The sequence below is a fragment of the Plecotus auritus genome (genome assembly GCF_963455305.1).
Source record: "Plecotus auritus genome assembly, chromosome: 7".
Classification (NCBI taxonomy): domain Eukaryota; kingdom Metazoa; phylum Chordata; class Mammalia; order Chiroptera; family Vespertilionidae; genus Plecotus; species Plecotus auritus.
The window spans coordinates 164,626,904-164,649,732 of NC_137774.1; the positions used below are offsets into that span (position 1 = coordinate 164,626,904).

The window sequence follows — 22,829 nt, forward strand, 5'->3', positions numbered from 1 at the left end:
ACAGAGTACTTCCCTCCAAATTCCAAAAAACAGCTTTCAAACCTAGATGTTTTTCCATGTCTAAGACTCCCTGATCACCCATTTTGCTGCTCCCTGAGAGCAGGTCTGTGAAATAGTTCATCACAGTCAAGAGATGCTTTAGTGATTCTAGCTGCTTCCCATCCCCTCAGGCTTCCTAGAGTGGGGGCAAGGGAAAGATTATGGGACGAGTTGATGGTGACAAGAAACTATGTGAATGTGACTTCTAACATAGGATGGGATGAAGTTGTGTGTTTTTTTAATCTCATATTTCATGCAGGGCTGGGCTGAGGATGTGGCAGGCATGGCGTATGCCCTACGTTCACTACCAGAGGGGGCTCCCTGCCTGCCACAGGTGAGAGCCAGCTCTGGGGGTCTGCCCCAATGGGGAAGGGGGGGGTGGAGGGCCCTGGTGGGGGGTTGGGGACTTTGTTCCACCTTTGGTGGTCCCTCAGAGGACTCAACCACAGAATCCAAAACTTCCTGTCATGAATGTCATTTTCTTATATCCTAAATGAAAATGTGACTAATTAAACCCTATATGGGTTGGTTTTTATAGTGCACGCTCTTCTTTGGAACACTGTAAAACAGTATAAAGTGTATATGCAAATGTCTGAAGAATCTAGGCCTTCCTGCATTCTGTGACATGAATTGGAATGCTTTATCGTTATGAATATTGCAAGTACATTTCAATAGTAATATTAGGTGTGCTTCATTAAGATAGATAATCTCCAACCCAAAACAAATTTTATATCTTGTATTATAAATTACACATGGAATTATGGCCCTAGACACAACACATTTTGACCTAAAATTTTTTTAGTTTATAATTTTTACTATTGATTTTTAATGTCATATTTACCTCTCCTCACCCCTACCTTTTTCTGACTTATTAATCTTTGTTATTCAGCAAAGAACTTATTGATGATATGTTTGGCAACTCACCTCTGTGCCCCACCTCCAAATTAAATCTCTGTTTTTAAACCAATCACCCGCACTCAATCTTTTATCATTTTCTACTTTTTCCAGGGCTCACTTTGTTATTCCTCTTAATGTCAGTAGCCCCCCTTTCTGTCCCAAACCTTTCACATCTCAGAGCATCAAGTATATACATCACGCAAATGGCTACAACTGGCTTCCCAATCTAAGAAAAGGAAACACTGGTACCAGAGAAGCAAAATGTGGCTAGCTGACTCACCCTGAAACCTTTACCACATGTTGAAGGCAAAATATAATGTGAAAACATTTAAATACATGTCTAACCTATTTTACAACTAGGTCTTGATAATTCAACCCTTTTGGTTCGTGCAAAGGACAGTCTGAAAATTCGTACGTGCTATTTGCTCCCAGGGTTTGCCTCCTCCATTCCTAAGGTCTTTGCCTTCATCTTTTCGCAGTGGTCAGTGTACATCCGAGCCGCTGTCCGGAAAGAGAAAGGCCTGCCCATCCTCGTGGAGCTGCTCCGAATAGATAACGACCGTGTGGTGTGCGCAGTGGCCACGGCGCTCCGGAACATGGCCCTGGACGTCCGAAATAAGGAGCTCATTGGTAGGTTCTCTCTGATTCTCTCACAGTGTCTCAGTTTTCCAGTGAAAATATTTGCTGGTAAGGTCCATGTGATTGAATCTACTCGCAGAACATATGTGCATGCAGAAATAGTGCATTTATTAGGGGCCACGTTTTTTCCTAGTTCTCCTAGCTTAAATCCAAGGACCCGAATTATCTTTTAGAATTCAGAGGAAAATGCAACGTTTGTTGGCATGTCTAATCCTTGCAAATTAAAAACTATGCTCAGCACTAGATACCATCTTCCTCATCCTTTAAATCCCTGTCAAGCTCTTTGTTTTCCACGTAGTGAGCAGGAATTGTAATGGGATCCATGCCACTTAGCTTCTCCTCTCGAATTTGTCATTTATTTTGGATGAGACCATACTGACTCTTTTATCTTATTGCTTACTGAATCCTCTTCCTTTAATTTGGTATTCAAGAAATAGGGAGGATCTTTTATTAATGAACATGAAAGAGGTCAGACATTCGTCTAGATATTCAACAAAAATGTATCATGATCTACGTTGCCCCAGGTCTGTTCAAGGTCCAGAGATTATAACATCAATGAGCAAAGCAGACAGGAAGCCTGCCCTTGTGGAGTTTACATCGGGAGAGCAGAGATGTACCATAAACAAGATGCACACATGAATCCCATTGTGTGTTAGGAACATTCTAGGGGGGAATAGACCTGGGTAAAGGAGGCAGTAATTAGTGAGGGTGCCATTTTTCAAACTGTGGTTAAATTCACATCACATACAATTAACCATTTAAAAGTATACCACTGATACCGAATTCCAAAACTTTGTCATCGCCCTGAGGAAAACCCTGTACCCATTACAAAGTAGTTACCCCCACTTTCTCCTCCTCCAGTTGCTGGCACTCTCCAATGTGTGCTCAGTTTCTATGGATTTTCCTACTGAGGAAGTTTCATGTGATGGGATCATAGAATATGTGAGCTTTTGTGTTGGCTTCTTTCACTTAGCATAAGGAGTTGTGATTTTAAGTGGGATGTCAAGGTCAGGATAGGTGACATTTGAGCCAGGACTTGAAGGAGGTGAGACTGGGCCATGTGGATATTTGGGAGGTAGAGCATCTACATTGAAGGAGCTGCCTCTGCAAAAGGCCCCCTAAAAAAGCTGGAAGCAAGCCAGAGGCTTCAAGGCCTTCATGGGACCTTGTGTGCCTGAGGCAGTGAGTGATAGGAGCCCAGCTGGAGAGTCCTCCTTGTCCCTCCTTTTACAGTGGGAAGATGGGAGGCCAAGGATGGTAGATGCCTAGAGAACTAAGGAACCACAGAGACCTACCTGGGAAGAGACACAAGTCTACCAAAGACCATCTTCCTAATGTAGGCATCTTGGATCAAAGAGATCATTCCAGAAGGCTCATTGGTCAGTCAGTGCAGCAGAAAGCCTGGAAAGACTGAATGCAGGTAATAGGTGTCAATGAAGGACAAGCAGCAGGGAGCTGGACCACCTCCCCATACCAAAGGCTCAGGGTATATAGCCTCTGGGAATCTGGGAGAAAGTAGGTAGGTGAGTGGGCCAAAGGGCAAGATTTTATTTCTGGGGCAGTTGGAATACTAGGTGTGGATCCAAATTTTATACACAAATTTTACATAAATACATAGGTTCATTTTTGCTATTCAAATTCCTGAGCGTGGCACACTAGGCCCTTTGCAATTTTTTTCCTGCCATTTCATAACACGCATTATATCTTCCAATAAACATCAAATTTGTGCAGTATGTATTTATTTACAAGGAAACCAGACTTCAAATATGTCTCTAATACACACAATGATTTGTTATACTTGCAATACATTATAAAGCATGAAACAAACATAATTTGATGTTTATGTTTGAATTTAATTTAAATATTATTTGTGGATTTTTGTAAAGTACTGAAACTAGGCCATTCGCTCAAAAGGTCAAGATACTCTCTCCCTGCCTGCTTTCCTTTTCTGTATGTAGTTGTTTCCGATAAAATCCCGCTGCTCCTCTAGAAAATGAAGGAAAAAATCAATAGCTAATCAGTCTACTGCCTGGATACTCACCACTCGGTATTGTGAGTTTGCGTGTTTTATTTCTTTGGGTGGATTAAAATATAACAAAATAGGGAACTATTAATTGGTTTTCTAGCTTCCAGGCATCCCTTCTTCCTCGGAAGCCAGTTATCTAGCACTCTGTCTGAGGCAGGAACATTTGGAGCTCCATATTGCCCATGTTCAATTAAGCCTTTCCTATCTAATGTCACCAGACTGGAAAGGGAGCCAATCACTTAAAAATAGGAGTGAAAATATCTCAGTCACAGGCTTTATGGAATCAATGGCATTTTTCTTGAATTAAAAAAAAAGCAGAATTTAACACACACCATTTAAAATTTTTTAAAAAGCACACCATTATATTCTATCTAGGAGAAAAGAAAGACCTTTGCTAATTCTCTTACTTTAAATAATGTATCAAAGTGGTGAATTTATAGAAAAATGCTACATAGAACTTTACATACTGAAAGAAAGTGGCAATGATTTTGAACCAAGAACAAAACAATAAACTTCTACATCTTCTCTTTTCTACCAAATCTCACTCAAAGCTTTGGTGACCTCATGGTGTTGAAGATCATCTATATTCTGACAACTCCCAAATAGATATCTCCAGTATGAATCCCACATCTCTGTGTCCAACTGTCTGCCCAATATCTCCACTGGATATCTAACAGGCATTTCAAGTATAACATGTCCGTACCTGAGTTCCTTATCTTCTCCCCAAGCTCAATCCTTCCACAGTCTCCCCACAACAGCGAATGGCAATTTGTCTTTGCAGTGGTCCAGGCCAGGCACCTTACAGACCCCTTGGACTCCTCACCCTTCATATCCAATCCATCAACAAATCTGGTCTTCCTTCTGTGTTTTCTCAGAATCTGACACTTCTCACCTTCATTGCTTTTCCCCAACCTCCCTTCATCTCTCAGCTGGGTTATTACTATGGCCATCTACCTGGTCTCCCTACCCACCCTTTTTTAAAAATGTGTTTTTATTGATTTCAGAGAGAGGAAAGAAGAGGAAGAGATAGAAACATCAATGATGAGAGAGAATCATTGATCAGCTGCCTCCTACATGCCCCCTACTGGGGATTGAGCCCACAACCCAGGCATGTGCTCTGACCAGGAATCAAACCATGATCTCCTGGTTCATAGGTCGATGCTCAACCACTGAGCCACACCAGCTGGGCCTGATCTCCCTGCTTCTACCCTTGCCCCCTACAGCTACTCTCAATGCAGAAACCAGAGTGGTCCTGTTAAAACCTTAGAGCAGGTCATTTCTCCACTCAAAACTCCCAATAGCTCCTCATCGCTCTCACTGTAAAACGAAGGCTCTGTATGATGCAGCTTGCTGTCCCTCTCTAACCTCACCCTCTCGCCTCCCTGTCACTAACTTTACTGAGGCCACTGGGTCACTATGGTTCCCATAGGACATGAGCACAAACCTGCCTCAGGCCTTTGAACTTGCTTTTTCCTCTGGCAAGAATCCTCTGCGCCAGTTTTGGAAATAAAACACGCATACTGGAGATATCTATTTGGGAGCTGTCAGAATATAGATGATCTTCAACACCATGAGGTCACCAAAGCTTTGAGTGACCTATGCACCTCAGTTCTCATCCCATCCAGGTCTTTACCCAAGTGCCAGTTTCCCAGCAGAACCTTTCCTGGCCTCCATTTTTATCATTCTACCACCAACTCTTCTTCTCCCTGCTTTATTTTTCTCCACAGCACTGATCACCTTCTAATATACAGCATATTATTTATCTGCCTCGTTACCTGTCCATCCCCCCACACTGGGATGGAAGCCCATGAAGGGCAGAAAAGTCTGTCTCATTTGTTCACTGATATAGCCCACATACCTAGAGCAGCCCTCGATCCACAGTAGGAACATCATAAATACTTGCCAAATGACTGAACTAAATATTTTCCTATCTGACCATCATTTTGAAATGAATTCCAAATCAGCAAAGCATTAAGTAAGCAACTTAAATAAAACAACCAAAGAAAATGATTTTGTACTAATAAAGAAAATCATCCAAAAGCCAGTTCATTTTCCTACTGAGATTTACCAGACGTATGCAGGCACTCCGGAGGTCAGGGGGAATCCAGTTCCTCTCATCATTGGTTCTGGGGGTTTGTTTTAAATTATATCTCTCCTTAGATCATTCTTTTAGTTTGGGGTGGGGAGAGGAGCTGCTACCACACTCAGGTCAGCGAATGGTTTATCTTCCTTTGACTCTGTTATCAGGAACACTCCAGATAAGCTATTGAACAACCATCACCCTACCTCATCAGCTCTAATGAGGATCATTTAGTAGCACCAAAAGGAACATCACACTCTGCCTCTCACGTGTCCCACTCAGGCTGTTCCCATGCTTCTGAGATGTCCCTGCCTCCAGGCGGGCAGTGAGTCTGTAGCTAGATCTTTGTGTTCTGAGTGATTTGGTGCAGTCGTCCAGCTTAATGAACATCCATACGTTTTTTTGTAATCTTCTGAAAATATTAATTATCCTTCCAAGTGTCATCTCATTATTCAAAAAGGTATTTGTTATTGTTTTTTTAAAAAATTAATGGTAATAATTCGCTTCAGTGAAAAGAGAAAACAAATTATATCACTTTAACCAATATGCAAATTGCCCAACATTTCAGCAGGTTGATGAAGATGGTAGATATTTATTTTAGCCAAATCCGTCCCCCTCTCTGCCTACAAAACAAGCCAAATAAGACTCCAATAAAATTTTAAAAATACCGCACATACTAGTATAAATACTAGAGAGGGGAGATTCTAGCACTTGGCCAAGATTGCTCCTTAACCCATGGCTACTCATCCATGGCAAATAACTCTGAAGAGAGCTATTTCATATGAGCTGTTTTGTTTTGCTGTATTTCCAGACAGCACAGAAAATCAAACGGCTGTATCAAAATAGAACCCAGGCACCACACGTGTGAGTTTCCCAGTATGTAAGGTTATCTGTTCCGTGAATGCCTTGGTGTCACACCGGAGGCGCTGTCCACACTCCTCCCAAACTGCCTCTTATCTCTAACTACACTTTTCATGAATTCTTCAGCCACACCAGTGTCTGCACCATCATTCCCACTTGCACACCTTTGCTGCAGCTGTTTCTTCCCTGGCACACTCCTTCACAGTCTCTGCTCACTGACCTCCACCCATCACTCAATGCCCAGCACAAGGTGACCTTCCCACTGAGGGCTGTTCTTTGAACTCAGAGTGGGGTGGGTAGCACCTACTTGATAAAAAAAATATATTTTCATTCATCTTAGGTTTCCATTGTGTAGTTTTATTCTTATGTTGTCTTTTACTGTATGTGCATGCATCACAACTTCTCCCGATGACTTAATAAGCAGGGATCTGGTCCCCTATTTATTTTTATTTCCTACAGTGTCTAAGGCACTCAGTACATATGTGCTACAATAATTCACTGGGGGGGGGTGAATAACAAGGGTTAATGATTCTGAAGAATGGATCTAGGAGAGGTTTGGGGGACTGCAGATAAAGAGAGGAAGGCGTGGAGGGGTGTCTGTTTCAGCTTCTTCCCACAGCATCCAGGGAGTGGAGGAAAGAGGGACAACTTAGGAATTCACTGAAGTCCAGGACTCTACTCACACTAGCTCATTCTCTGCCATGTTGGAAGGGCTTTGAGACTGGGTAGGAAATAGTAGGGCTTTCTCTTGTGTGCCTCGATCTTTGCCAAAAATTGGCCGAGCTGCTGCTCCCTGCGGGTGGTATTGGCAGAGCTAACTGAGCAGCCTTCCTTCGCTTTCCTGGGTGATGGCTGCTTGCCACACTTTCTGGTAGGCAAGCCAGGGCTGGGATGCTGAAGCATCCTCCCCATGCCCACACCTCGCCCTGGACTGCAGAGAAAGACCTTCCCTGCCCCAGTTTGCTCTGTCCTTCCCTCTCACCCACTCTGTTTTGCATGACCCTCTCCCTGTCTCTGTTCTCATTTGGATGGTTGAGTCTCCACATTGGGAAGAACCTATAAGAACCCTTCTTTGATGCCCCCACATGTTCATATTATATGATCCATTCTTCCCTTTTGCCTGACCTTTGCACATTGACAGCTAGATGAGCCTCTGTCTAGGCAATACCTTCTTGATCCATTCCAACCTCAAAGGGAACACCACACAGAGCCTGACTCTCTGGGGTCAGAGAGGGGCCGTTTTCTAGGGGAGTCAGCTGGCTCCTAATCACAGCTAATCCCCCCAGGAGAGATAAAAGAGAAAGGCGCCCCAAATCTCCAGATGTACCTAGCAGTGCCCATCTCATACTTTCCCACACAAGTGAATCATGAACAAAATAAGGGTAGTTTTGACCTGGGAATTAGTTATGATTTACCAGGGGTCCTCAAACTTTTTAAACAGGGGGCCAGTTCACTGTCCCTCAGACCGTTGGAGGGCCGGACTACAGTTTTAAAAAAAAAAAAACTATGAACAAATTCCTATGCGCACTGCAGGCCCGGGACGAGTCGGCTGCTAAGCAGGACAGGCAGTGGCACCCGGCGGGCTGGATAAATGTCTTCGGTGGGCTGCATGTGGCCTGCGGGCCGTAGTTTGAGGACCCCTGAAGCAGTAAATCCAGTGCTAGTTCTCTCTCCTCACATGGGTTTCAGTCATCCCTTTCATTCATTCTGGGAGTACGGGATTAGAGGGATGGAGGGCATTTCCAGCTCTTGCCACAATCTTTTTTAAATATTCAGATGAAAGATTCCATCTAGCCATTCTACAGACAATGATTGCTGGTTATATTTAAAGGGCAATGTTCTTTAATAAATAAATCTTAATAAATAAATAAATGTTCTTAAATAAATATAAATGAGTAGCCTTGAAGTGAAAATAAAGACTGTATAAAGGAAAAAAATGTTGGCAATAGAATGACAGTTACCCATCCTGTCCCCCCATGCCACCCCCACACATGCCATATCTTTATTTAGTGAGAAGTATATTTTTTCTTTGGAAAATTGGAGGGGGAAAGCCTTCATTATATCCACTCTGTTCTGAATGTTACATTGCTTTGAAAGCATTCTCTCTTTTTTAAAAACATTTTTTTCAATTACAGTTGGCATACAATATTATATTAGTTTCAGGTGTACAACCCAGTGATTAGACATTTATATAATTTACAAAATGATCACCCTGATAAACCTAGTACCCACTTGGGACCATTCGTAGTTATTACAATATTATTGACTATACTCCCTATGCTGTACTTTATATCCCCATGACTATTCTGTAATTAACAATTTGTACTTCCTAATCCCTTCATCTTTTTCACCCATCCCCCAACCTTCTCACATCTTGCAGCTGTCAAAATGTTCTCTGTATCTATGAGTCTGTTTCTGTCCTGCTTGTTCATTTATTTTGTTTCTTAGATTCCACCTATTAGTGAAATCATATATTATTTGTCTTCCTCTGTCTGAGTTATTTCACTTAGCACAATATCCTCTAGAAGGTCCATCCATGTGTTGCAGATGACAAGATTTTATTCTTCTTATGCTGAATCATATTCCACTGTATATATGCACCAAGCATTCTCTTAAACTTAGTGTTCTCACAACTGCATATCCATGGAATTCTAGGCCTGTAAATACTGATCTTCATCCAAACTTCGGGATACATTTTTACTCATTCTCCAGTCATAAGAGTGTGTTCTCTGGGGAATAAAGTGGTGCCACCATCATCATATAGCAGCATTCCAAATGCTACTCAGGAAATAATTTCTCAAAATTTTGTCTAAATTCTTCAGCCTGGGATTGAAACACATCCTAGTCATCATCCTTTGGGCACTCAGAATATTACTTTGCACCCACAGTGTCTCCTTGCAAAACCAGGAAATAGGGGGCTCTAATAACGTATGGCACACCCGGCAGTTAAAATATAGACGTATGTGTGTTTTGTTATTGTCTCATCTCATGCCATTGGCACCCGGTTCTGGAGAGCAGACCCCTCCCAGGCCACTCATCACATAGCACTGTGGGTACCTTCTCTAGCTATCTTATTGATCTTGGGCACCTTCTGTACCTGTCCTGTTGACCCTGGGCACCTTCTGTACGTGTCCTATTGACTCTGGGCACCTTCTGTACCTGTCCTATTACCTCTGGGCACCTTCTCTACCTGTCCTGTTGACCCTGGGCACCTTCTGTACCTGTTCTGTTGACCCTGGGCACCTTCTCTACCTGTCCTGTTGACTCTATGCACGTTCTGTACCTGTCCTGTTGACCCTGAGCACCTTCTCTACCTGTCCTATTACCTCTGGGCACCTTCTGTACCTGTCCTGTTGACTCTGGGCACCTTCTGTACCTGTCCTGTTGACTCTACACACCTTCTCTACCTGTCCTGTTGACTCTGGGCACCTTCTGTACCTGTCCTATTACCTCTGGGCACCTTCTCTACCTGTCCTGTTGACCCTGGGCACCTTCTCTACCTGTCCTGTTGACTCTGGGCACCTTCTGTACCTGTCCTGTTGACTCTGGGACCTTCTCTACCTGTCCTGTTGACCCTGGGCACCTTCTCTACCTGTCCTGTTGACCCTGGGCACCTTCTCTACCTGTCCTGTTGACCCTGGGCACCTTCTGTACCTGTCCTGTTGACCCTGGGCACCTTCTCTACCTGTCCTGTTGACCCTGGACACCTTCTCTACCTGTCCTGTTGACCCTGGGCACCTTCTCTACCTGTCCTGTTGACTCTATGCACCTTCTCTACCTGTCCTGTTGACTCTATGCACCTTCTCTACCTGTCCTGTTGACTCTGGGCACCTTCTGTACCTGTCCTGTTAATCTTGGGCACCTTCTCTACCTGTCTTGTTGACCCTTGGAACAAAGTCCTGTGCCCGGGGACAAATTGAGGTTCTGGAACGCTTCTCAGAGCAACCCAGGGAAGCTATATATTATTTTTATTCCTAAGAATATGAAAGCTTCACTTTACTAATTCAGTTTGAAGACCTTTTGGTGACATATCTTCTCTGCTTTTCAAAACATGTTTCTTCAGACCCTAGCAGATGTTGTTTTAATTGAAACACATGCAATTTCAATTAGTATTTTAAAAAGAAGCCTGGTTTCCCAGACAAGCTGATGTATTGGAGCACTCTTTGCCAGCCCGATCTAATAACTGGATTTTACAAACCAAATCGTGGGCAGTGGCAAAGCTGTGTGCTTTGGCCAAAACTTGGTATCTTCAGATTAAGTTCCTATGTTCAAGCTCTTATCTCCCAAACCCAGGAACCTAATCTCATGAATGCTGCCTCCCTTTCCTATGCAGCCATGGGTTCTTCATTAATTAACTTCAGACACCTGTTGGAGAATTTTGGCGTCTGGCTCTGGCAGATAAAAATTCCTTGGGAAGGGTACTTGTAAATAAATTGAGCAGCCAATAATTATTTTATTAAATGAGACAATTATTCACCCCTTGGAAGTACTGCATCTGGGGGAAAGGCGAAACAGAGAGATTTCCAGTTGATTCGGAGTCAGGACTTTTTAAATATCTCAAAAAAAGAGAGAGGAAAAAAAAAAAAAAAACACGACTTACTTTAATTTGACTTTTAGGTATTCATTTTATGCCCGGCCAAACAGTTTCAGAAGAAAAGCTTTAGAGAGAAGAAGGCGTGAGAAATGAAATACCCCAAATCTTGAGATTCTAAAAATAGAAAAGAGGTTTTTAGCAGGATAATGTTTTTAAAATGTATTCCTTCTACATGTTGACTGCCATCTTCCCACCTTGCCAAACAAACAAAACTTGTAATCATGGGAAGAAATTGTTCTTTTCACTCTCTGATACTAAAAATAATGGACTAGAAAGTAATTGAAAAGTTTACATGATACTCCTTCTGCTACTTAGGCTTACATTTGGTTAAACATATTATACTGGACCTTGAGGAATGACAGGGCAGGCAAAGATGGCCATATTTGGGGATTCTGCTTAAAAAGGGGGTGTAGGCTGACATCATAAGTTGAATGGGCCAGTGGTTCTATCCTGGAGGACACCTGAGGCAGTAACAGGAGAAGCGGAGGCATAACCAACCCAGGCAAGAGGCCAGGGAGCCAGGAGACGGATGGAGGCTGGAGGTCCAGCCCCCTGGCATCCAGGCAGCTCGAGGCAGGTACCAGGGGCTGACCTGTGAAATGGCATGAGCAGCAAGAGCAGATTTTTCTACTGGAGAGGAAGAAGCTGGTCTATTCATTTGGCCAGACTGGAGTCAAAGAGATTTGGGGTAGGAGGGGAGAGAGGCAGCTCTTGACAGCTTCTCAGAAAAATGTCCTGAAAGTTCTTTCAAGAAACGTAGTTGAAACTCAAGTGTTTCTTCTCTTATAACCAAGACACTTCATGAAAATGTATTGTCAGGAAAGCCTGTTTTTTCAATTCAAAATGAAATTTCCCTCTTCAGTTTTGTATATTCTAATGTCTTTGAACAATGTCCAGTGAAATAAATGGCTTTGGAGTGGAATGATGACAGACAAGTGGCTTGTTTCCTAAAGCACATAATATCCTTTGGATCCCAAATCTTATCATCCTGTGATTTCATACAAGCACCTGAAGCTGAGGCAGTACAAACCAGGCTGGTACAAGCAAGCAGTGAAGTGCAATGTGTTGCTTTTAAGTTGGAGTCACGAATAGTCTGTCAACACTAGAGGGTATTCAGTATGAAAGACAGACCAGAGGATAAAAAATGCCCATGATCCTCACCTTGAGCCTTGAACAATCTAATTTACTCATCAGCAAGGAAAGTTATAGCCATGAAATGGAAAATGGTGGTGTTAAACTTTTAAATTGAATATTAACTCCACAGACTAATCTGCTTAGTGTCTGTGTGAGAGTCAGGTCCATTGAAACAGTGACCTTGCTACTCTTAAATGTCAGAATGTAGGTGTGTGTGTGAGAGATGACCCGCAGTCTTGTCCCACAGCAAATAGTTACAAAGGGCCACCGTGTGCCATGACCACCGGGGATACTGCAGTGGACAGGCCTCCACTTGCTCCTTTAGACCAGCATGCCCTACATGGCGCACCATGAATGGGTCACAAGTGTGCTGAAATTTTAATACCCTCCGCCCTTAGGAAGGTCTGGGGAGCATCTGCTTCTGCCCTAGCACCTGGATCTATGGCCTCCAACAGGGCACAGCCTCTGCCGCAGGACTCATCACTGGTATTGCCATTTTCCATGTGGGCCACGCCGAGGACACGATTTGGAAGTTCTGCCCTAGACAGGCCTCTCACTTACACTCCCCGATACAAAGACATCTTCAGGCCCTGACCTGTTTGGCTCAGTGGATGGAGCGTCGGCCTGTGGACTCAAGGGTCCCAGGTTCGATTCTGGTTGAGGGCATGTACCTTGGTTGCAGGCTCATCCCCAGTGGGGGGTGTGCAGGAGGCAGCTGGTTGATGTTTCTCTCCCTTCGGTGTTTCTAACTCTCTCTCCCTCTCCCTTCCTCTCTGTAAAAAGTCAATAAAATGTATTAAAAAAAAAAAGACATCTTCACTCTGTCGCTCTATCTGGAACTCAGAAGGTGGACTGACTTTCAATTCATCGTCTCCTTTACAACTTACATACTCAAACCATTTTTACACGCCCTCATGTTCATTTTTCGAGGGATAGAAATGGATGGAAACGTTGGGGCTCTTCTTCCTCTTCTCTATCCTTGTATAGTAAATCCATTGTGATGTCTTGTTGATACTTTTTGAAGGAAGTTCTTCAATTATCTGTACTAGTCATGGGCATGTCACCTTTTCATTTCAGCCTGTAGTATGGCAGGTGCAGGACATTTTACCCCTCACCCTTCCTGCACTCCCATCCCCCCTGTTGCCACCCTGACCTTTGTATGGGTCTCCAATTAAGGAATATTCAGTGTTTCCATGATGTGAGTGACACAAAATGAACTCTGCTGCCTGATTTGTTTTCAGTGAACCATTTTCAATAAGGCCCCAAGAGTCTCTGTGCTTCCTAGAATGGGCATGTTTCTCTTCTAATCTTTCTCAAACCTCCCAGCAGCATTTGACATTTTCATAGATCGTGGTTTCTCAGATAAAACGTCCTTAGTTTTCTTCCCTTTTTGCCCTGTTGGCTTTTTCTCCTCCACTCTGTCTCAAAGCTCTATCCAGGGTTAATCTTCATATTATATAATTTTTTTTTCTATTTCTGATATGTTTTTCAGAATTTCCATGTGCTTCTTCCCCATTGATTTCATTTATCTGCTGAATTTATCCATGGTTGTTCCTTTTTTTTTTCTTTCATGCATGTTGTCCATTTATTCACTAGATAGTTAGTTTAACATGTATTACAGATAAAGTCCCTATTCGCTTATTCTAACATCTGGGTTATTGTGGATTTGTCTATATTAAATATCTTTTCTCTTAAATTTTGTTCACTTTTTCCTGCTTCTTTGCACATCTTGGGATTTGTTATTTGTGCCAGGCATTGTGTATTAAAATATTAAAATTGACATAAGTAGGTAATCCATGCCTCCAAAAAAATGGGGAGCACTCCATTTCTTCTATCAGATTGCTACGGTGGAGAGCTGAGTTCATCTAACATGTTTTAGCTATATCTGGGCTTTAGTTAAATTCAACTTAGTTGCAGCTTTAGATGTTATATTCAGATGTTTCAAGAACATGATCAGCATTAGCCTACAGTTGGGCTTGGAAGCTGAGCACCTACAGATTCCAGAGATCTCTCTGTGCATTGAAGCCCAGGCATCAGTTTTCCGAATCTAGGAGCTCACTCTCTCTCCTTCCCTCTCCTTTCCCTCTCCCCCCTTCTCCCTCCCTCTCCCTCCCTCTTCCTCCCTGGGAAACTCAGCTGCCAGCTGTTTGGATCACTGCATGACCATCATTGTTCACATAATTTTACTTGAGCTTTCTCTGTCCATCCTCATTACTTACTATTGAAGTTTACAGCCTTCCTTCCAGTTGGGCTCTCTCCCCACTGTCCCTGCTCTTACCACTCACTTTCCAACATCGTCACTTCAGCTATTCTGACACCCCCCCAATTATCCTTTCACCTCCTTTCTCATCCACTCCTTACCCATCTTCCTTGTCTATGTACCCCAAATTTAGCAGGTAAGGAATGCTGTGTACAAGACCCATATTAGTCCATATGCTTCAGAGGGAGTAGTGTCATTTCCTTGGCCAAGCTGATAGCTCTTTAGGAACAAGAACATCCTTATCAATTTTATGGGTGTTTTTTTTTTTTTTTTTGAAAGTCCTGACAAGACCACATGTTGTGTGAATGTGATGACATGACAGCGGCCATAGGTGTTGCACTGTTACTGTCTTGCTAGAGTGTGAGCCCCATGGGAACAGGAAAAGGATCTTCCCTGTTTGCTACTGGGACTCCCTCAACAGGGCTGTTTTGGCATCTACTAGGTACTTCCAAGTTTTATTTGAACGCATAATAGGTTGAACGCATAACAGTATTGTGGTTACATAAAACAAATTTCAATTGTCATACATAAATTTTCCTAATCATTCAACATTGGGCATAACCTGGACCATAGCATCTTTGACGGGTGAGCCATCCCCGCATTCTCCTTCCGCACCCAAAATGCAGCACCACCACTGCACCTCTAGAACCAAAACTACATGCCTTATTTTTATTATGCACCCAAGCAGGTGTGAAGCACTTTTTAAAATATAATTCTTGATCTCAGCTGTACTTCAGAATCACCAGAGCCCAACCCCACAGATGTTCAAGTGTTAGCCTTTGTTTTGAGGCTCCCTGAGGGGTGGATATATTTTATGCTTAAACATCTCTTATTGGTCATCCTTTCTGCAAACAAGATATATACAACTAAAAAGTTATTTTTTAATATTTTATGGCATTAGTCTGTAAATTGAAATTGTCTTATGGATTAAGTTACTACTATAGTTATTAGTAGGTTGCAATTGATCAAAATAACATGTATCATACATCTTGATTAAAATTTTAAATATAAAAATAAATGCTGTATTGGAAATGTATTCCTTAGATGGGTAAGCCCTTTCATTCCAATCTATTTATATAGTCAAAAATGAATATGAGTGCTTGAATGAACATGATTCTGTATCATCCATTTCTCAATTTTCGGGTTTTATAGATTTAAATGCTGAGAAACGTCACTCACACATATAAGCTGAAGGAAATAGATCTTTCCTTATAGCAATAGCACTTGGTTCTTTGAACTTATGCATATTATTTCCAAATCTCTTTGGGATCCATTATCAGAAGTTATTTTTAATTATCTACCAAATGACACTTTGATTCGGTTCTCCTTCAATGTTGGAGACAGTAAAGAATTGGAAACCACTTTGTTGAACGGGGGTGGCGGGGGAGAGAGGAACTGCTCATCACTGGAGTTGCTTTCTTCTCCGCCCAGACAGTAACACTTTGCAGAGCCTTGGGGTTGGATTCAGAGGCCGATTTCCACTCTAGACTTGGTTTTGCACAGTCAGAGAAGGGAGGCCATGAAAGTGCACATGGGGGTGTTTTCAAGCAGGTCAGTTTTGTTTTCAGGCTGCATGGCAAAATTGCGGATGTAGAAATGGATTTCCTTAAAACCCCCAGCCAGCCCTGCATCCCGTGACAACTCCTCAGGGAGCCCCAGGCACACGGGAGCCAGTTTGGAGACAGCTGCCCCCGGGCAGCCTGACCATGAAGGAATGGTAGCTGTGACCTCTGCGTTTCCCACATGCCAGCAGTGGACGGTAGAAGAACGTGCTTCTCTGATGCATGTGCTGTATTTTTTGTTTTGTTTTGTTTCTGAATATATTTTTATTGATTTCAGAGAGGAAGGGAGAGGGGGAGAGAGAGAGAGCAACATCAATGATGAGAGAGAATCATTGATCAGCTGCCTCCTGTACAACCCACACTGGGGATTGAGCCCACAACCCAGGCATGTGTCCTTGACCAGAATCGAACCCGGGACCCTTCAGTCCACAGGCCGAAGCTCTATCTACTATCCCAGTGGTCGGCAAACTGCGGCTCGCGAGCCACATGCAGCTCGCGAGCCGCGGTTTGCCGCTCTGTTGACTAATGAGTTTGCCGACCACTGGACTAGCCAAACTGGCGAAGGCTGTGCTGTGTTTTCACATTCCATTTCCATGTACCATTTCTGAGCTGCAGTTCCCCAGAGGGAGCTCACCACATAGAGAAAAGCAGCCGCCCGAGTGGTGAGAAACACCAGGCAAGATTTAAGGATTACATTTGAATCTCATTAAGACTACAGTACGAATTTTATGCTAGATCATAATTTCTTATCTATATATAAAGTATCACTATTGGGACAATGAGTAGAGGATTTAAACCTTTCCCGGGACTAATTAAATAGAAAGAAGTCCAGCTTTCAGACTAGAAGTTCCACAATTCAGTTCTCATACCATAAAAATCTAATGTGATGGTTTAATGCTGTTGCCAAGATATTGTAATAAGAGATATCTGGGTAGTTTAAGGGTTTAGCATAATTTTTGTCCTGTCTATCAGTTTCCAAGGCGTGAAATTATTTCATTCATTTATTCATTTGACCAGTATTTATTGAGTGCCTACTGTGTGCCAATCTCAGGAGAGCATCAGAGTTTCTGCTTCCTGGAGGTAATGGTCTAGTGGTGGGAAGTTTCAGAAGAAAGCAAACCGTATTTACCTTCTGCTTTGGATCTCAATAAAACAGCTTAAGGGATTAGGAAGTGACAAGGGCAAGGGCATGCTTAATGGCCTCTCTGAGGAGGCGCCCTCCAAGCAAATCCTAAGGGATGGGCACTAAGCAGACACTAAGAGGCAGACATTAAGCCATCTGGAGAGAGCTTTCTGGGCACATGGAGCAGCAAGAGCAAAAACCCCAGTGCAGGAGGGATCTTCGCATGTGGCAGAAACAGTGCTGAGACCAATGGAGGAGCTAGGGAAGGTTGGTGATGGTGAGTGAGAGATGCCTTTAAGTCTGGATAAGGACTCGGAAGGTCTTGGCTAGGGAGAACATGATAGGATTGACATTACTTAAAGTCCTCTCTGGCTGCTGGTTGGAGACTACACTGTAGGAAGGCAGAAAGGCCAGTGAGGGCTTGATTTCAGGAGTCTGGAAAGGAGAACACGCTGTGCTGGACCAGAGCTGGTAAAGAAGGGGATGGGAGGTATTCTGAAGCAAGACTTGCTGATGGATGGAGTACAAACTGCTGGGAATAGGAACCTGACAGAGGAGATAGGCTGGTAAGATCAGGAGTTTGGTTTTTGACAGAAATTTTGAAATGTCTATTAGACATGAAAGGGGAGATGCCCAGTAGAAAGTTGAAAATATTGGTTTCAAGCTCAGGACTGATATATTAATTGGTATAGCATCAGTGGGGGGAAAAAAGATACTTAAAGTCATGGTCCAATTATTTTAATTCTCTAAATACAGAAACAGCATCAGAAAGCCTGATTTTAATTTAAAATGCCTAGCCACAGGTACACAAGCATTTCTTGGCTCATTAGCCAAAGATAGGTTTCTTACGTAGTTTTCTTCTTAATTTTTTTTTCCCCTTTGAATAAAGCAGACAAGAGACAATGTTGTTCCTTTGTGTGAGCCCTACTGGAAAGTAGGACAACTGTTGTGAAATAATTTTAGAATTATCTTTAGGTCATCTTGTGAAGCACTTTTAAGTTTGTCTTACTTGTTCAGTATAGTAAACAGCAACTTATACATATACTACAGTTGAGGCATCGTGCCTGTTGATCCACCCCAGGAAAAAACATGGGGTGTGGGTGGCGTGAGGGCCATCAGATGAGCAGTCTGGATTTCCATCCACTGGTCTAGACTCTTTTGTTGGCTATTATTTGTCTTACTTTTATTTCCCAAGTCTCATTATTTGGCATCATCATCTTTTACTACTGAAATTTTTGTCTGTCAAGTAATTTGTGTGTGTGTGTAGCCATCCCTTCCTATAGTACTCCTGGGAATAGATGAATTTCTGTGAACAGGATAGCATACCTAGTCATTCTGTCTTGTTCAGTTCTCCATGTGGCAGAGACTGTTTTAGGGATCTATGTGTGAAGTTCCAGGTTATTTACCCATGGAATATATTATAATGAGAATAAATGGAAATGCTTCTTTGCTAGTACATTTATGAACACAGCAGGGGTAGCTACCTCCCCTTGACACCACTCGTACAAATGCTCTGGTAGTGATCGTATCTCCCATTTTTCAGCTGTATGCAGGTCTTGGCAGGAGACTTTGTCAAACATTTAGAAGTGAGAGAATGGCCTGCGGTGAGGCAAATGCTTCAGGAGATATAAATCTAATGGATAGAAGACCATTAGAGACACCTTGTAGTCAAGTTCTCCTTATTTTGCAGAAAAATATTTTTGCTTTCTCCTCCTCTTTTAATCCTAGGTCAGGCCCAACAAAATTACAATTCTATTTCTATTTCTATTTATAGGTATGGGTACAGATATAGATATATAGACATTAGAAGCAGAGAATTTCTATAATACTTTTTCTTATTAATTGAATACATTTTTCCATTTGAATTTTAGTTGGCTATGAATGAATGATTTTCTTAATCTTATACATAACTAAATCTCTGTATGCCACTGGCATTTTTATAAGCAATGTGATTTTTGTCCCAAGACATTTATAGAGATTAATGTGATTCATGTGAAATTTAAAATCATGGTGGTTCTGCCTTCAAAGTCCCAACATATTTTTATGGGTTGGTTTTTTTTTGTTGTTTTTTGTTGGGTTTTTTTTTTGGCTCATAACTGAGACCAGCTCTGTAGTATTGATGATCCACACAACCTACCCCATTAAACAATCAATATACCCCCGGTAAGCTTCCTGTTCCCTCGAGTTTCTTAGCTGCTCTATCAATGAAGCCACTTCCTGGATTCGATGTCTGTCCTGGGACAGCTGTCCTGTACTTAGAAGCATTTAAGTTAGAGGAAGGATGTGGCAAAGGCATATGACTTTCTATAACACAGATTAAAGGACAAGCATAATTATATAGATAGACATATGTCTACAGCAATATGGCACAAGGCAGGGATTCCATACAAATAACTAACGGAGATGTGCTCAGCATGGAACCAAATTCAAAAATGTTTAGAAAAACACATGTCCCAACCTGATGCCAAACCTCTGAGTCTGTATCTCCAGCATGGGGCCTGAGTATCTCCATGTTTCCATTACTCCCCAGGTGATTCTGATACACAATCAAGGTTGAACATCATATAAATTGTTGTGCTAGTTCTTACTAGGTCAGCCATTTCATCTCATGAATGCATACTCTCTTACTGAGCTTTAAATTGTTATTTACAAAGGGTATTAGCCCCCAGAAAAGGCTCAAGTGCCATTTAGATTGTGCAATGAACTCATGAATTTAAAATACATAAGCAACTTGGAGGGGAAATGATGTCATTATTTTGATATGAACTATCAGGCTCTGTTACATACTAAAAATAGGAATAAAAATTTTTCCCAGATTCATTTAAATTTATTTATTCTATACCTCCCTTGTCAATATTTCTTCAGTAATAATTTAAGTTAATTCAGTCAGTGAACATTAACTGAGTGATTACCATATTCAGGGCATCATACTAGGTGCTATGATTCAATGACGGGTATTTATTTAGATTCTCAAAAGAGGATCCACAAATAGAATTGAGATGTGAAGGACCTATTCTCAGAAATGAGAGCTGTTATTCAAACATCTAATTTTTATGCAAACATGTACCTAGCAAAGGCCCAATGGTCCAGGGTCCCAGCATGGAACTCAGTCCTCATGAGTGGGTATATCTAAGACCCCATGCTACATGTAGGGTGTGAACATGGGAGCTGATGCATTCTTACAAACAGGAAACTAGCTCACACTCAACTTTGTATTGCAGGTTAACCCCCCACCCCTGTCTTCGATGCACACAGGTAACCTGGAGCCAATCCTCTCTGGCCATGTGACTTGTGGCACTCTCACTGTGGCTGCTGTCACACAGCACCACCCACCACAAGCTCAAGTCTAGGCCAATAGCTGTTCAACCCATTCTTTGCTCTTGCCTACATATTTCTTCTCTCCCTAAAGCCAAAGACCACTTAGTACAGCACCACCGAGCACAACTTACCTCTCCAACAACCCATCACTGGCTACCTTGAGCCATGCATGTCCTGGAACACCCAGCTCCTAGTTTCATATTGTTGAGAGGAAAACTTTTCTCCATGAACTTAGGTCCTAGTGATATAGTGATGGTAGTGGGGGTGAGATTTAATAGACAAATTAACGGGGCGGGGGGGGGAGACAAAGTTTATTCACATGCATGCAGGATACTCAATAATCTGAGTAATTCACTGAATAGCTAGGAGTAATGGTTTATATAGTAGGAGGATAATGAGGATAGGGCTTTTAGGGGACACATATGAAGGGCATGGCATCTTCTATAAAGTTTATTTATGTGATTTCTCATCCCAGTGCTAATGGTCAATCTCCTTTTTGGCTGGAAGTTCCCCAGAGAGAGGATTTATGGCATCTTCCTTCTCAGAAAGCTCTGCCTTTAGTCAGATAAGGGAAGGTCCCAAAAGTCTTCTCTCCAGTCCACTCTATCTCCAGGGCCTCCTGGTTAAAGTCATCTTCATGTCATTCTGCTGAGTCCCTTCAACATCTCAGGAGTCCTTATTCAGCTTTACTTGTGGCTGTAGCTCCTGTCCTTAACCCTACTTTTTCAGGCCCTTTTACTTTTTTCTCTCTGCAAGCCTATGCCATATAAAAAATGATTTTATACCTCAAGTCCGCGGTATAAGAGAAATTATTTAGGTCTTGCTGGTCTTCAAGCAAGCATTCACAGGATGGGTGGAAAACCGGCCCCTTCACTTCACTAAGTTTCAGCCAGGCAAACAGCTCTCATGTAGCCCATGCCTTGTTCTCAGGAAGCACGCCAAGCTCTCCGTCTACTCTTTGACATTAGAGAGTATATTAAAAGGAAGGAAGCAGAAGTAAATAGGCAATCTTGGCAGATGGAAATGTAGCTGCTCTTTGTATGCATATAAATAGAACTGTCTGGGACCACTCGTGTGGGGCAACCAGCTCTTCATGAGAATATTAGTAACATACAGAAAAATAAATGATAACCCATCAAAGGTCCTGAGTCATCCAGAAAGTGTTTAATTATATTGACTGTAGAACAAGCCTCCAACTATTACAGTGAAAATGCTCCAAAACTCCAGTGACAATAGTGCCAGGCAAAGGCAGGTGCTCTTCCCAAGGAAAAGCTGGAGGTGTGAGTCAGTGAGTGGGAGGCAAGGATTGGGATGAGCCAGGAAGTTGGGGGCTGAGAGGTGACACAAGTGGGCCGGAACTCTAAGTTGGAGTTTGCAGGGAATCACTGAAAAGGTCACAGAAAGTGTGGTTCTCACCTCGCCCTTGGTATCTCTGATAACCCTTTTAGCATTTTTTTCCCTGTTTACCTTTATCTCTGATGGGTGTGATGTGCATTTTCTAGCTTGGATCCTTTAAGCAAATTATTTGCCTTCTTTATGTCTTTGTTTCTTCAAGTATGAAATAGAGATAATAATAGTGTTGACCTCCTAGGACTATCCTGAGAAATAAATGAAGACGGAGTACTTAGAACAATACGTGGGACACAGCGGGCCGAGCAGGCCCTGAGTTAATGTTCACTGCTGCCATTGCCCTTATGCTCCACAGCAATAGTAGCAGTTCTAGTCCTAATACTAGTTATAGCAGGAGTTTCTTACTTGCTTCTGCTCTTTTGTAGATTGCTCTTGGCTCAGTGGAGGCCTCTGTTCTATGAGAAAGAGATTAAAAACTTAATCAGTGTAGTATTTAAAGTTATCCCTAGCTTATTGTAATGAGGCCTTTTTTCCCCAATCGCATTTCTTGTTTTATGGCAGACACAAATCTTTTTTTTTTTTTTTTTTTTATGCAGACACTTAATTTTTCCCAATAAGAAATGTACTTCTGTCACCAAGATTCTTTCTTTAGGTATCATATCTGTAGTCTTCCAAGAAGCCCACTGATAAACACTGGAACAATGGGGGAAGGTGTTGGCAATAAAGAGCTATCTGCAAATGACATGAGTAGCTGGAATCCCAAGTACGTATCATTATATTCTACACACGTGTAGAGTTTGATAAAAAGAAAGAGCCTGTTTTGTTATTCCTCTTAATTTAAAGAGGAAAAAACTGCCAAGAACTCTCGGCTTTAATTACCGAAACAAGCTCGCCTGAAACCAATTCAGACACATGAACCCAAACCAGAAGATCAAATGCATTTTGT

At 42.3% G+C, this 22,829-nt stretch overlaps 1 protein-coding gene across 7 annotated transcripts in view; it reads left to right on the top strand.

Annotated features, from left to right (window-relative positions):
* CTNND2 (catenin delta 2) overlaps window positions 1-22,829 on the top strand; it is an 804,920-nt gene that overhangs the window by 715,937 nt on the left and 66,154 nt on the right. For 4 of the 7 annotated variants that reach the window (XM_080680431.1, XM_080680434.1, XM_080680432.1 and 1 more), the window contains 2 exons: window positions 299-373; window positions 1,416-1,566. In XM_080680431.1, coding sequence (XP_080536557.1) covers window positions 299-373; window positions 1,416-1,566 — 226 coding nt within the window. The remainder of the gene's footprint in view (window positions 1-298; window positions 374-1,415; window positions 1,567-22,829) is intronic. The other 3 variants (XM_080680433.1, XM_080680436.1, XM_080680435.1) reach the window with 1 other exon arrangement.